General features: G+C 34.6%; 1 protein-coding gene across 7 annotated transcripts in view; it reads left to right on the top strand.

The window, feature by feature from the left end:
• Positions 1–13,614, top strand: part of LOC112556331 (probable cation-transporting ATPase 13A3) — a 45,010-nt gene that overhangs the window by 14,312 nt on the left and 17,084 nt on the right. For 3 of the 7 annotated variants that reach the window (XM_025225216.1, XM_025225215.1, XM_025225219.1), the window contains exons 4-22: positions 357–415; positions 1,283–1,462; positions 1,686–1,763; positions 1,992–2,061; positions 2,486–2,620; positions 3,694–3,763; positions 4,131–4,262; positions 4,721–4,882; positions 5,130–5,287; positions 5,560–5,748; positions 6,277–6,338; positions 6,840–6,984; positions 7,464–7,559; positions 8,024–8,083; positions 9,294–9,311; positions 11,320–11,473; positions 12,074–12,194; positions 12,692–12,816; positions 13,068–13,252. In XM_025225216.1, coding sequence (XP_025081001.1) covers positions 357–415; positions 1,283–1,462; positions 1,686–1,763; positions 1,992–2,061; positions 2,486–2,620; positions 3,694–3,763; positions 4,131–4,262; positions 4,721–4,882; positions 5,130–5,287; positions 5,560–5,748; positions 6,277–6,338; positions 6,840–6,984; positions 7,464–7,559; positions 8,024–8,083; positions 9,294–9,311; positions 11,320–11,473; positions 12,074–12,194; positions 12,692–12,816; positions 13,068–13,252 — 2,199 coding nt within the window. Of the gene's footprint in view, positions 1–356; positions 416–1,282; positions 1,463–1,685; positions 1,764–1,991; positions 2,062–2,485; positions 2,621–3,693; positions 3,764–4,130; positions 4,263–4,720; positions 4,883–5,129; positions 5,288–5,559; positions 5,749–6,276; positions 6,339–6,839; positions 6,985–7,463; positions 7,560–7,775; positions 7,818–8,023; positions 8,084–9,293; positions 9,312–11,319; positions 11,474–12,073; positions 12,195–12,691; positions 12,817–13,067; positions 13,253–13,614 lie in introns of all 7 variants that reach the window. The other 4 variants (XM_025225218.1, XM_025225220.1, XM_025225217.1 and 1 more) reach the window with 4 other exon arrangements.

Genomic DNA, 13,614 nt, shown 5'->3' with positions numbered 1-13,614 from the left:
TTTCATTATTTCTCTCACATTCACTTGCTTTCAGAGATAACAGTAGCTGACTCATCAAAATCAAAATATCAATTTCATAACCTTCACTATTCACAAAATTTCTGCTGATAGTTGACAAAGTTCTGAATCTGAATACATTGTTGCAGGAACATTTGTTAACAGATGCTATTTTTAACATACTGTCTTCTGGTGTATATTTCCTCCTCTCTTATTCTCTCTCCATCTTTTTCTTTCTCACACACACATATCAGCTTATTCATTTTACCTTTGCATTGTTATTTCATGCTGTGCTTGTATTTTAACTCACCAGTTCCTGTGATCTATGTTTCAATCCTTGTTTGGCTGCTTGGTTGCAGGATAAGTATGGTGTTACAGCTGTTGAACCCGTCAAACTCATTGCAACCACAGAAGCAAAGTAAGTCAACTGACTAATTATTAGTTTCATGCTAAGCGATGCATAACCTGGCTAGATGTGAGCAGGTGTGATCAGTGTCACAGGGGTTTTGATAAACTTATAAACAACCAAGCCAGTAAGCAAAATAATTTATCAGTATTGTAGGAAACTAGACATTAAAAACCATAGAATTATTATGTTGAAAATAATTTAAGACAATAGTTCACATGCTGTCAAAATATTAAACATCCTTGACAAGTTGATCAGCTTGTGAAAGCTAGTGTTATGCAGACTACACAAATTGAAAAGACAAGATTTGCAAAGCAGGGACTGGCAAACCAAGAGTGACGAAAATCTTAAAAGTGTTTCCCCTACAGGTTCTGAGTTTGCACTGTGATTTATATGATCATGTTTTTGGAAATGCTGTAAGCTCTGTATAAGAAAAGATCATACTGTAAAACACAGAACACTAGGAAAATAATTTGTGGAGAATGTTGTAGAACCTGGTATGGTAAATCGGTGTCTTGGAAATGTGGTGATCAAAAATATGTTTGAGAAGCACTGTGTGACATAGTCCTGAGATTTTGGTAGGATAGAAAGCCAGTAATATCTGTAAAAACAGAGAAAAATAAGCACGGATTAAACTTCATGCTAACTCAAGGCATGGTATCAAAGTTTCATTAACGTAGAAGAAGACAATAGTATAAGTAGGTACCATATTTGTGCAACACTTATATTTGTATGCATATGCTCCTTTGGTTGGATTTTGTGTTTTATTACCGTCATGGTTGTGTATAAGCAGGAAGAAAATGTGTTATAAAGGGACTTTTGATGTTTGTTGCTAAAGTAATGTTTCATTCTTGGCTGGGTTGTTTATATTCATGCCAGGTATGATGGTGCAGTATCTTATCAAGAGGCTGATGGCACAAGTGAAGAAACTCGAATTGATGTTGATGACCGGAAAATGCTTGTTCTATCATCCAATCATGATGGGAAACTGCGATGCTTTGATTATCAACACTACCGTTACATCTGGGATCCGCAAAAGGGAACTTTCAAAGAGCTTGAGTATGGCCCTTTTTCTGTTTGTTTCTTTAAATAATATTAGTAAAAATTTACCTGTGAAGACAAATGAAATCCTGATTTTAAACTTGATACATTTTCTTTAAAACTTTTAAAAACCTTTTAGATTATTTTTTAAAATACAGTGTTGTTTTTTTCAGTGTTAAGATTTAGCATCAGTGTTTGCCAAGAGCCAATTTTGATATGCATAGTTATAAATTTATAATAGGAACATGTCTGCAAATACAACTTGCAAGGCAATTCTTGAGGCTGCAAAGGGACTCACCTCAGAACAGCGCAAAAGCAGGTAGGCCTCTGAAAAGAGGTGTGTATATGTGCTTTTGCTTGTGTAACATTATCTGTTCTTGAATTTTTTTCTTTACAAGATAATATATTTATATTTATTTGCACATACTTTACATGCTGTTTTAGACTTCAGACACTTTTTTCCCCTTAAACATTCTGCATCTTTCTTAGTTGTGTTTGTCTGGTTGATACTTTTGAGTTGTTAAGATTTCTGCTGTTCTCTTGGCAGGCTAAACATCTATGGAGAAAATGCTATTGACATTGAAGTGAAGTCCTACTGGAGGCTCTTCATTGAAGAGGTTTGATTTTTTCCTATCTTCCAGAAGAATCTTTATAATCATTTGAGATTGTTTACTGCTGTCAACAGTATATGGTATTTTAATATGTTTAAATGTTCTGTATCATATTATGGTCATTGTTTAAGTATTCCTTTCAGTTCACAAACAAATGTTAAATCCTCAAACTATGCTTAATCTTTGCAATGTAACCCCAAACTTTGTACTTATATACAGTGTTCTGTTGATTGTGAAGTGTGGGAGAGCCTGTTTTAGCTGTTAATGTTGGCAGAGGCTTTCCTAGTACAATCAGTATATTTGATAAGAAGTTTGTGTGATGGATCTAGCCAGATTGAGTGGATGGCTTTGTGCTCTGATTTGGGCACCTCATGGTAGACAGGTTGGAGCACTTTAAATGGTCATATAAATAGCATTTATGTTGATGCAGGTGCTGAATCCATACTACATCTTCCAGATAGCGAGCATCATTCTGTGGCTTTCTGATGAATATTATTACTATGCAGCTTGTATCTTCATTGTCTCAATGATTTCCATAGGAGTTTCCCTGTATGAGACCAAAAAGGTAAATGAGATGTGTGTGTGCGTGTGCACATGCAAATAAGGTTTAACGAGAAAAGAGTACCTTTATTCAGAACAAGGGATCATCAGCCAAGATTTTACCCAGACAGATTTGGGGTGACAGGGAACCTCCTCTAGTCTTGTTATACATGTTCATCTGCCTTAAACTAAAGAACTGCAATTCTCTTCCAGATAAAATAGTATTCATATATTTTTTAAAATATTATCCTATTATATATATACTTTTGGTAAGTACCACTTATATGTGTTAGAGCAGGCATGTCAAGCATGCACACCTGCAGCCTGCACAAAGAACACTGGAGTGATTTGCAAAATCTGTTATATAGGTCTTTTCATACCTTCCTGAGAAGTTTAAAAACTTTAGGAAGTTTTCCACAAGGATTATGACAATGTTCAGTTCTACCTATGTGCAAACAGTTATTTTCCTTTATGAAATCATCAAACATTTCTCAGTGAGCAAGACTAACTGATCAACACCTGTCATCTCTGATGAAAGAACTACATAGACTTTTCAGCCAGACATACCAAAAATTGTTAATACAAAGAGGTGTTAAGCCTCAGGACAGAACACTAAAAAATAGTTATAAATAAACATTGATTTTGAAGTGTGGTAATTTTTGTACAATGTATGCATTGCTTTCACATACAAGTCTATGATGCCATTTAAAATTCCCTTTTTTTTTTTTTTTAAATTTATTTTGTTAAACTACGTCATAACTTTGTATTCATGAATGTGGCTAGCCGCTAAACCATTTGTATACACATTGTATGTTTTTAAGCTTAAGTAATAAAAATATTCTGTAATAATTTTTATTAAATGACTTCAGTTAGTTGTTGTGTGGGGCCCTTGTGACAACACAAATATGACCCATGTGGTTCTTGGGGGACCCTCAGTTTGACATGCCTGCATTACAGGACTAGTCTTTGATTCATTGTCTAGGATGCTGGGTAAGAAAAAGGGGTCTTTTTAAATAAATAGGACCCATAGCATGAAGATACAGTATTAGCATTTTTATACTTACCGTTTATACTCATGTTGATTCATGTTTATTTCAGCAATGTGTTACCCTGAGAGACATGGTCTCAACACCTCCTGCAAACATCACTGTCTGCAATGGTAGAGATGGTAAGAGTCTATATAGAATTTTAATCAAAGGAAAAAAAAAATTCTCTATGTCCTCTAAATGACAGAGAAGAAGAATCTAGTTTTGATTAATTTTAAAGAAATGTAACAATTAATTTATTCTACTGCAGTAAGATTGTCCCCTTGCCCAAACAATTATTCTTTACTTGTTTTTCGAAACGCTTTTCTTTTTAAGAAAGGTAATGTGTTAGGAAGAAAAGTGTATATCTTGTAAATATAATTTTGTAACAAGTTTAGTCCCTTGACCTGGCTAATCATTTGGGAGAGGAAGCCAAATAAAAAGTAAAATAAATATGGTGCATTCATGAGATCATTCAGATTATTTTGAATGTTTCCCTTCATCTTGCAGATTTCATAGAGGTTTCAGAACGACATTTAGTACCAGGTGATGTCATTGCTGTACCCGCCCATGGTTGTGTCATGAGTTGTGATGCTGTGCTGATTACTGGCACTTGTATTGTAAATGAGAGCATGTTGACAGGTGAGTTCAGTTACAAATATTGATAACTTGTACCCATACTAAAAGTTGGGAACGAACAGTGTGTATAGGTTTATAAGATTTACGATGTCACAGCAGTCATATTATATTTATAGAAAGAATATCAACACCTAACTAATAAAAGGATTTTTAAACTCTGAGTATTGTCTGATTTCATAACAGCAAATAGACCTTTATAATCAGTGAACCAATTGTGTCTAACAAATACATTAAATGTTTTTCCCTCAAACTTTATATTTGGAGTAAGAACATTTACATATGTAGCTTGCCAATTTTGTTTGATCAATTAAAAATAATTGGTTTATATCAGTTGACTGTACTAAGTAAGACCTTCAAGAGCCTTTTTTTTTGACTGTTGATGAAGGGTTTACTGTTTTATTGGAGTCTGGCCTGCTTGACACAGATGTTAATATTTTTAATGAAGGTTAACTTTTTGCTAGGTGAGAGTGTTCCCGTGACTAAAACCCCTCTGACACACCAAGAAGATGATGAAATTTACCACCCAGAGGTGCACAAGCGTCACACCTTGTTTTCCGGGACGCATGTGGTGCAGACACGATACTATGGTACTGCCAAAGTGTTGGCAGTGGTTATTCGAACAGGTGACTTTCATTGTTTCTAGCTGGAGATTTTTTTACATTTTTAAATAGTTTAATAGAGCATTTTTGTAAAATTGTTTAGCTGTTGTCATCTGTATATATGAATATATATTTTTTAATAACCATTTTTTAATGTGTTCATGAAAAATGTTTGCTTGTAAAAATTCACAAATACGGCAGTCTGTCCATCAGTCTGATCATCCATACACCCATCCATCCATGCAGTATAGAAATGATTATGTCTCTGAAGGTTACTGTACATCAAAGGGGGAACTGGTATGCGCCATTCTGTATCCGAAGCCTCTTGACTTCAGATTCTACCAGGATTCTGTTAAATTTATCCTTTTCCTGGCATGCATGGCTGTGGTTGGCATGGCCTACTCTTTGGTCATGTACATCAGGAATAATGTAAGTATGCTGTATTGTGTAAATGCCAATTGTATGTGCATCCTTACATGTGATTATGCTATTTATTCTTCAAGAGTATTTCTCTTTTTACTGCTTGGTTACACTTTTTTGGTATGCAAATAAACATTTAAAAGATAATTCATCTTGAATGGCTGTATTGAACGAATATGCAAGACATTTGCAACTACGAAAATAAGTAGCAGTTTTGCACAAGAATAATATCAGCAATAGTCCATCTTTAGTGCAGATATTGTTGATTGGACATATTTCAGGCAGAGGTTGGACAGATGGTCAAGAGGCTACTGGACATCATCACCATCATTGTTCCTCCTGCCCTACCAGCTGCCATGACAGTGGGAACTGTGTACGCACAAGCACGTCTTAAAAAACATGGCATCTTTTGCATCTCTCCGCCTCGCATAAACTTTTGTGGACGAATCAATGTCTTTTGCTTTGACAAGGTGAGATAAACTTTGTTTTGTGCTAAATGCAGATGTTTGAGAAGTAATCTTATACTTGATGTTAAAATGAAATGCCTTGTTTTATTGTATTCCCATTTGTACTATGGTATATATCTGTGTACCATGCTTCCCAGAAAATAAGACCTAACCCCCAAAAAGCCCTAGAATGATTTTAGTTAAGGTCATCAGCCAGATGGATGGATTTTGTTTGTCAGTTGAAACACATGATGGAGATATTGAATTATAAGGTAATGATATTAATATACAAATAAATAATGCTATGAGTAATGATGATATTCCAGAAGAACATGTTCCATGACTGTATTAGAATAAATAAGCTCTAATACTTCTTTTGGATCAAGAATGGATATAAAACCCAGTCTTATTTTCATGGATCTATGCACAGGTATATAAAGAAAGGTTTGAAAGTAAGAAAAAATATTTAAAGCATGATATCTAACAGTAGATGAGTGTATTCCAAGATTCAAATATTCTTAAATTTCATTCAACTTAAAAACTTTCATTCAGACTGGAACGTTAACAGAAGATGGACTGGACATGTGGGGTGTGGTCCCTTGCCAAAATGCTCAGTGAGTACTACCATTACATTCATTTATTCTTTGTGGAAAAGTACGTAGCCAGTAATCATTTAAAAGGCATCCATTCAGCAGCATGCTTGTAGGAGAAACTGTATTTTTTTAGCAGTTTCTGGACTTTGTTTTATGAATTGGAGCCAGATTTGCCATACCCCCAAGCACCCACCCACCCACCCTTTCAGCACAAAAAGGATTTTAAGAGAGGTAGCTCTCTGGAGAATTAATTCAGCTTTCAAATACCTTGTTTAATTCCCCAGTAACACTAATCATTCTCGAATAATACATGTTTAGGAACATTGCACATAAGGTGACTTTATTCATGGGAAATGTCTTATTAAGCTAATGATATTAGTAGTTTAAAATAGAGATAAGATAAATTTACATCACAACAACGAACATTCATAAAGTAACATTTGACAGTATGTAGCATAACTTGATTGCATTTGATTTTTAAAAATTATTATTATTATATATATGTGTGTGTGCATGTTCCAGTTTTCACGAACCTGTTCATGATCCTTCTGCCATGGAACGTACCCCATTGCTTGTATGTCTGGCCACTTGTCACTCTCTGACCATCATTGATGGAGAGCTAAGTGGTGATCCAATGGACCTCATCATGTTTAATTCAATTAAATGGGTGAGAAGTTTGTCCTTGCTTTTAGTGTGTTGTAGATGATCATAGAAGAGGGGGAAGATAGGTGCTAATTTTTTTCCAAAGAGCTTCCCTTTGTACCTCTTTCATTATGTATACACTGGTCCTGTGATCCAATTCCATGAAAAATATGGGTGGATCACTATTTTTTTTTTTTTTTGCTTTTGTTTTGAGGATAATAAGAATTTAGGAGGTTCCTAACCGGTAACATCAAATTAATGAGATTTAAGTATGTAACCCTTGTAATTGTAAATTGTAAGCTCCATTTCTCTAGTCCATGTTGACCAGCTACCACAAAATACTTGCTAAAATTAAGAGAAAGAAAAGGCCTTTATCATACCCATTGTAATTTCGTAATTAATGTGTTACTTTTTTTCGCTTAATAGTTTTAGAAAAATATAGAAAATATAAGACTGTGATTCATGGTATCTGAGAATTAATGAGACTTCTGTGCATCTTTGCAGCATCTTGAAGAACCAGGATCTGATACCAGCAAGTATGACACCATTATGCCAACTGTTGTAAGACCTTACAGTCGTGACACGTTTCTTGGCGAAGAGGTGAAAAGCAATTGTCACTATTCAGTAAATATAGTAATTCCATAAAGAGGGCAGGTTCAAAGGGGCTGTTTTAATACATATCTAAATATACCATTTAAGACATTACTGTTTTTTTGTTCCAGATAGATTTTTTTTGGTATGCTTGTGGGGGTCATTATTCGTGGGGTGTCCTTTCTTGTCATTCTTAATTTATTTTTATTGTTACCTTTGTTGTAGAGTAGTAGAGGGATATGTTCAGCTTGTGGTGGCTATGCACAGGTAGTGAAAAGCTTTAAATGTTTTTTTTAAACTTTTCATTTATTGATTTTTGTTTCTCCCAAATACATTTTGCCTTTGTTGTATTCACACTTTTGTTATGTATGATATCAAACTTTGCAGCATGCATATTGAAAAACAATGAGATGACCCCTGGTATAAAGTATTTATTGTGACATTAAAGCCTAAAAGCATTTCCTTCCTTTCAGGATGAGGTGTATGCCTCAAATGAAATATTTGAAAGTACACTGCAGGGCAAATGGGACAAGGTACATCGTTAATCCATTAACCTGTCCTAATAATGTCATGTTTTGCATCAGATGCAAATGTCAGCTAGCATATTCCCTGTCCTCTGCATGAGTTTTGTTTTATATTTTATTTTAAATGACTTTAAACATCAAGTTTTGAGGTATGAGATGTTGCATTATCAGTTTGTGTGCTTGGCATGGTGTAGAAAATGATGTCTCATGCTTCGCTACTGATAAGGCTGAATTTTTTAACTTAAGAAACCACATAGAATGCACCCTGCAGAAAAAAAAAACCCTTGTTATGTTTAAATAAAATTTTCCTGTTTTATTTATGAACATCTGCTATTACTGTTTAATTAAACATTTTCCCTACTTATCAACTTTCTGGTTTTTTTTTATGTTCAATTTTGTACATCCTTCTAAATTTGTTTTCTTTTTTTTCTTAATTGATCACATACTTTCAGATCCTCAAATTTGTAAATCCATAGTTTACACTACACAAGTGCAGACATGATTCTTTTAAATGTCTCACATGTTCAGTTTGTCTCTCCATTTTTTTTTATAAGTTTCTATCCTTTTTTTGAGTGCTTCATGATTTCTCTTTAAAGTACAGAACAGCAAATAATTTTACAAAAGGCCTAATTATTCAGGTGTTAACTTCCTGACTAGATGTCTTTCCTGGTGTTCAGTAGATAACAGCCTTTGTGGTTCCCGTGTGCTAAGCATTTCCTTTGTTGCAAGCTCACTGAATGCTTATATTTGATGGTGTCAGGATGCATCATTGTCATTATATGACTGGGAGACAGGAGATGTGCACTCTGCAGTTCCTCCTTGTGCATGATGTTGGTGTGCATATAAATGTGTCTTTTTGCTTTTCAGAGTATTTTTGTTTGCATCTAACAGTACACAGTTTGTGTATCTGATTTAACTGCAAGCATGTAAGTTGGTTTACATGTACTCTGTTGCCAGCAGATAACAGAATGAAACTGCAGTTCATGCTAAAATTGCTAATACATTTTTATCATGTTTCTTTTTCAATAGTAAATTGTGTCCCCTCCAATATAAGTGAAGATATTGTACTTTTGTTATAAGACTCACTTTACATGCTCTGAGCACAGACCTGCAGATTTAAACCACAACTGCTGATTGATAAACAATACACACAGAACTCTTGATTTTTTTCATACCTTTTGCCCAGTGCATGGTAGAAGTTACTTTCACTTGTGTTTAGGATGAAGAGAAGAAAGTGGTAAGCATGCACAGTTTTATCCTAACACAATTTTGAGTGAAATGTGAGAAATCAGCACAGCTAGCTCTCCATTTTGATTTAATAAGTAACAGCAATGTGTTTGATCCTGTTTAGAGCTCTTAGCAGCATGTAAAGGCTTCAGTTCCTTATATTTCATTGATGATACGACAACATATAGTGACCATCTGCTGTGTATCCTGTTTAATAATTGAATTATGGATCATATAGGATAAAGTTCTGCACAAATATTTCTTTGACTATAATTTATTTTTAAATTCATGAAATACACTTAGCATAATTGTATATAATTAATTTTTGCATTTTATCGAGTGGATGTTGAGGAGCATTACTGATTTTCCTACTGTAAAAATATACAATTAAATACTTAGTAATTCATTTGTTAAACTATTGCTGTGATGATGATATGATATTAGTAGGATATATTTATGAAGGTCTCTTGATTGCTATTTAGCTTGTTGTTAATTGCATTGAATCCTGCAAAAAATAGGTTTGATTTTAAAAGGATTTTATCCGCTTTAGAGATTGTGTTTGATTTTTTTATGGTTTTGCTTCAGCTTTTAATATACCACCTACAAAATTGACTTGCGGCATCACAATTGTCCAACAAATAATTAAGTGAAGAAAAATACTTATTATTTTCTTTCAGGAGTTTATTTATTTGTGTCTCTTAAAGTATTGTTACATCTGCAGGGGTTTTTTCCCTCGTTCTTCGGACAGTTCTGATGCCAAAATTTGCATAAGTTGGTTTTGTCTCATACCCTTTCACAACCCTCTATGCAGCAAATGCTTTCTGTTATTAGCAAAGTGGGATGCATTGACCTCTCTAGGCATTTTTCAAGATCATAAAATATGGAAAAAACTTTTTCAAATTCATTAAAACTTTGCATAGGAAATAAATAGACAATAAAGGCAAATAAAATTAAAAACTAAAGATAATCTAATGTGACAGTAAGAGATTTTTTTGTTGGGCTTGGTATATTCAGCTATAGAGACAGAATAGAAGAACAACAGTAGTTTTAGATGTCTATTTCTTTTGATTATAGAGATTTAAAAGGATAGTTTTAGGTGTATAGGGAATTCTTATGATTATAGAGACAGAGTAGAAAGTGACAGTAGTTTGGGTGTAAAGTGAACTCATTTTATTTTTACAAGTGGTGTAAAGAGAAGAACATAGGAGGGCAGACAAAAAATAACCGTCCTTCCACAGATATTATTTCCAGTGGGTGCAAGGGCTGTTGTTCCCTTTGCTCAAACAAATGGTTTGGAGATATGGGAAAGGAAGTTTTTAAAGGATAGGATGACATTTGTGTTTCATGTGGTTTGAGGTAATGTGTATGGAGACTACTCACACTGATGAGCTGATGGTTAAAATATGTTGGAGCACTAGCTATGGGCTATAGCTTCATTGTCCGTTGTGGCTATCTCAGCATGGACTATAATACAAAACAGAGCCCAGTAACTTAAACGATGGGTTATGGTCTTATAGAATTATTTCTGAAAAGGATATGTTATGAAACAACCAGCTTGTTCTAGGTAAATTTTAAGTTTTTGGTTATTATACAATGATCAGAAGTAACAAAGATTAGACTGACTTTTTAGATGTGTTGTTTTACTTTCTTATGACTTTGAGTTTTGTAATAATTATTTTTTTATAAATATTTTATTTAGACACCTATGATAGTGTTTTCATGAACTGTGTAAATGTTTTAAACATGCACATGATTGTATGTGCATGTGAGAGAGAGGGAGAAAAAGCATACATATTGCATGCACATGTGTAGTTATTTTTGTGTGAACACATCCTATATATGTACAGGTATATTTTAGAGTCAACAATATTGCTCATGCATAATTGCAATCATTACTAATTTCAATACTTGTTACTTTTGCATAAAAGTATACTTACAGTCTTTTTATAATTCCGTAATTTTTCTTTCAAATATATTCTTTATGCTAAATAAAACTGAGTTTTCTGATGTTTCTGCAGCATCCATTTGAGGTAGGGATCATCAGACAGTTCACCTTTTCCTCAGCCGCTCAACGCATGAGTGTCATCACACGAACTATTGGCCAGGATCACATGGAGCTCTACTGCAAGGGAGCACCAGAGAAAATCGCAAGTCTTTGTCAGGAAAACACATGTGAGGACTTAAAACAAAATTAGGCTACATTAAATAGGAGGTTCTTGGTTAGGGAACTTTCAAGGGATACCACTTATTATGAGGTTCTCAAACAAGAAAGATTTGCTGACGAATAAAAGGAATAAGCATGAAAAAATATTCCAGACATAAGACACTCTGGTGTTCTTTAGACCAAATAATGTGTTAGTTGCAAGTTTAATAGAAATAAATAGAATCTAAGATTTGTGTCATTTTGTAAATTTCCTGGATAATTTTGTTTAAATGTGTTCCAGTTAATTAATTTAAAGTTAGAAATAATAAATGCTCTATTTGTAATAAAACTAGTGTGGTTTATGGTAGAGTGGTAGAGTTTGTTGGATGTTGGTCTTTTATGTTGTCAACATCTGAGGCTACATCATGGTGAGCAAGAGAAACTTATTTCAGATCCAGAGGGAAATAATATGTACCAGAGGCAAGATGTGAACGCCATAACTCATTAAACCCAGAAAAACACTGCTGGGGATGGGGCAGTGTATGCATTACTTTTGCATCCCTACAGACTACTCCAGATGATCTAATGTGTGACTAGTCAAAAATGTTTGAGTGTTCTTTCTATTTCAGTACCCCACAATTTCCACCATATTCTTCATAAATACACAGTACAGGGCTTTCGAGTTCTTGCACTGGCTTACCGACAACTGGACTCCAAGATTACATGGCACCAGGTGCAGCGCATTGGCAGGTCTGATAATACTAGGGATCCTACTTTTTCAGTGCTAGCATTTCTGAAGGAGTAATTGAAAAATATGTGTTCTGTGGAACAGCTAATCAGGATGCCTGCAGCCTGGCTGTTGCCTAGGGTTAGGAGGTAGTTGCTCTAAGGTGCCTTATCCCATTATACAATATGTTAATTAGCAACTGTTTTCTGAGCTTTGGATTGTATGATTTAATGCATTCATTTGTACAGGATAAAAAAATACAGGATAAAACATTACTTGATAAAAAAAAAAAAATCTTGTGAATAAAATCTGGTTTATTCCTCACCAAACCATGAGCACCAAACCAGAACAGTAATCCTTAGCAGCAGCTACTATAAAAGTTTGAAGAATTTTACATTTGTTAAAAATTGTTGGGATATTCCTTGCTTGACCAAGTTTTCCATTAACCCATTAAGTAGCTGCTTATAGTACTTATTTCATTCATACAGTAACTTATCAAACATGCATCTACATTGTGCAGGGACAAGGTTGAATGTGATCTTCAGTTCTTGGGACTCCTGGTCATGCAAAACCAGTTAAAGCCACAGACAACACCAGTAATCAACACCTTGCTGAAGGCAAACATCCGTACAGTCATGATTACTGGTTAGTCAAGTGATGACATGATAAATCTTAGTAACAAGTCTTCATTGTGGAGATTAGCATAGTGCTGCCTGAGTGCTTCTAGAATCATAGGAAGATTGGGTGTACTGCATGTATGATAAGCTTTTGTCTGAAGTAAAATCACCTCTTGGTGGGTGAGCTCATCTCTAGCTTTTGTTTATTATTAATTAGTGTTTCTTATTTAACTTTGTACATGTTGATGATTCTATATATATATATTTTTTTCCTCCCAGGAGATATGATCCAGACTGCTCTAAGTGTTGGACGAAATTGTGGCATGGTCCATCCTAGTGATCGGGTCATCATTGTTCATGGCTTCCCCCCAGACAAAGAGAATCCCACAGCTCGCATTGAATTTGAACAAGCAGAAGCTGCTGAGGACCTTGAAGTAGTCGATGATGAAAGTGAACAGAGTGAGGTGAGACAGTTAATTATGATAGGAGTTACAGCTCTTTGCAGAGAGTCGACTTCAACCATGATGTGTGTTGCCATTAATGTTTGCTGTGTCTGAACTGATGCAGATACTAACATGGATGTTTCTGTGCCTTTAGCAGACAGGACTTTGAGATTGTATCACCGATTTACAGCTAGTTCTGCATTATAGGGAATTGTGTTGATGTTCAACATGTTTATTTCCACAGGTGATAAACTGTTAGTAGTTGACCAAAGGCTGTTAGGAAGCATATATTCTTTCATCTAATCAAATAAGAGAGAAAGTCAATAGTCCTATGGTTAGCATGTTTTAAGGTCAGAACTGATGACATGTTCAAAGATTTCTTG

The sequence above is a fragment of the Pomacea canaliculata genome, linkage group LG2 (assembly GCF_003073045.1).
Source record: "Pomacea canaliculata isolate SZHN2017 linkage group LG2, ASM307304v1, whole genome shotgun sequence".
NCBI classification, from domain to species: domain Eukaryota; kingdom Metazoa; phylum Mollusca; class Gastropoda; order Architaenioglossa; family Ampullariidae; genus Pomacea; species Pomacea canaliculata.
The sequence above is the reverse complement of the archived record's forward strand: the minus strand, read 5'-3'. Positions and strand labels throughout refer to the sequence as shown.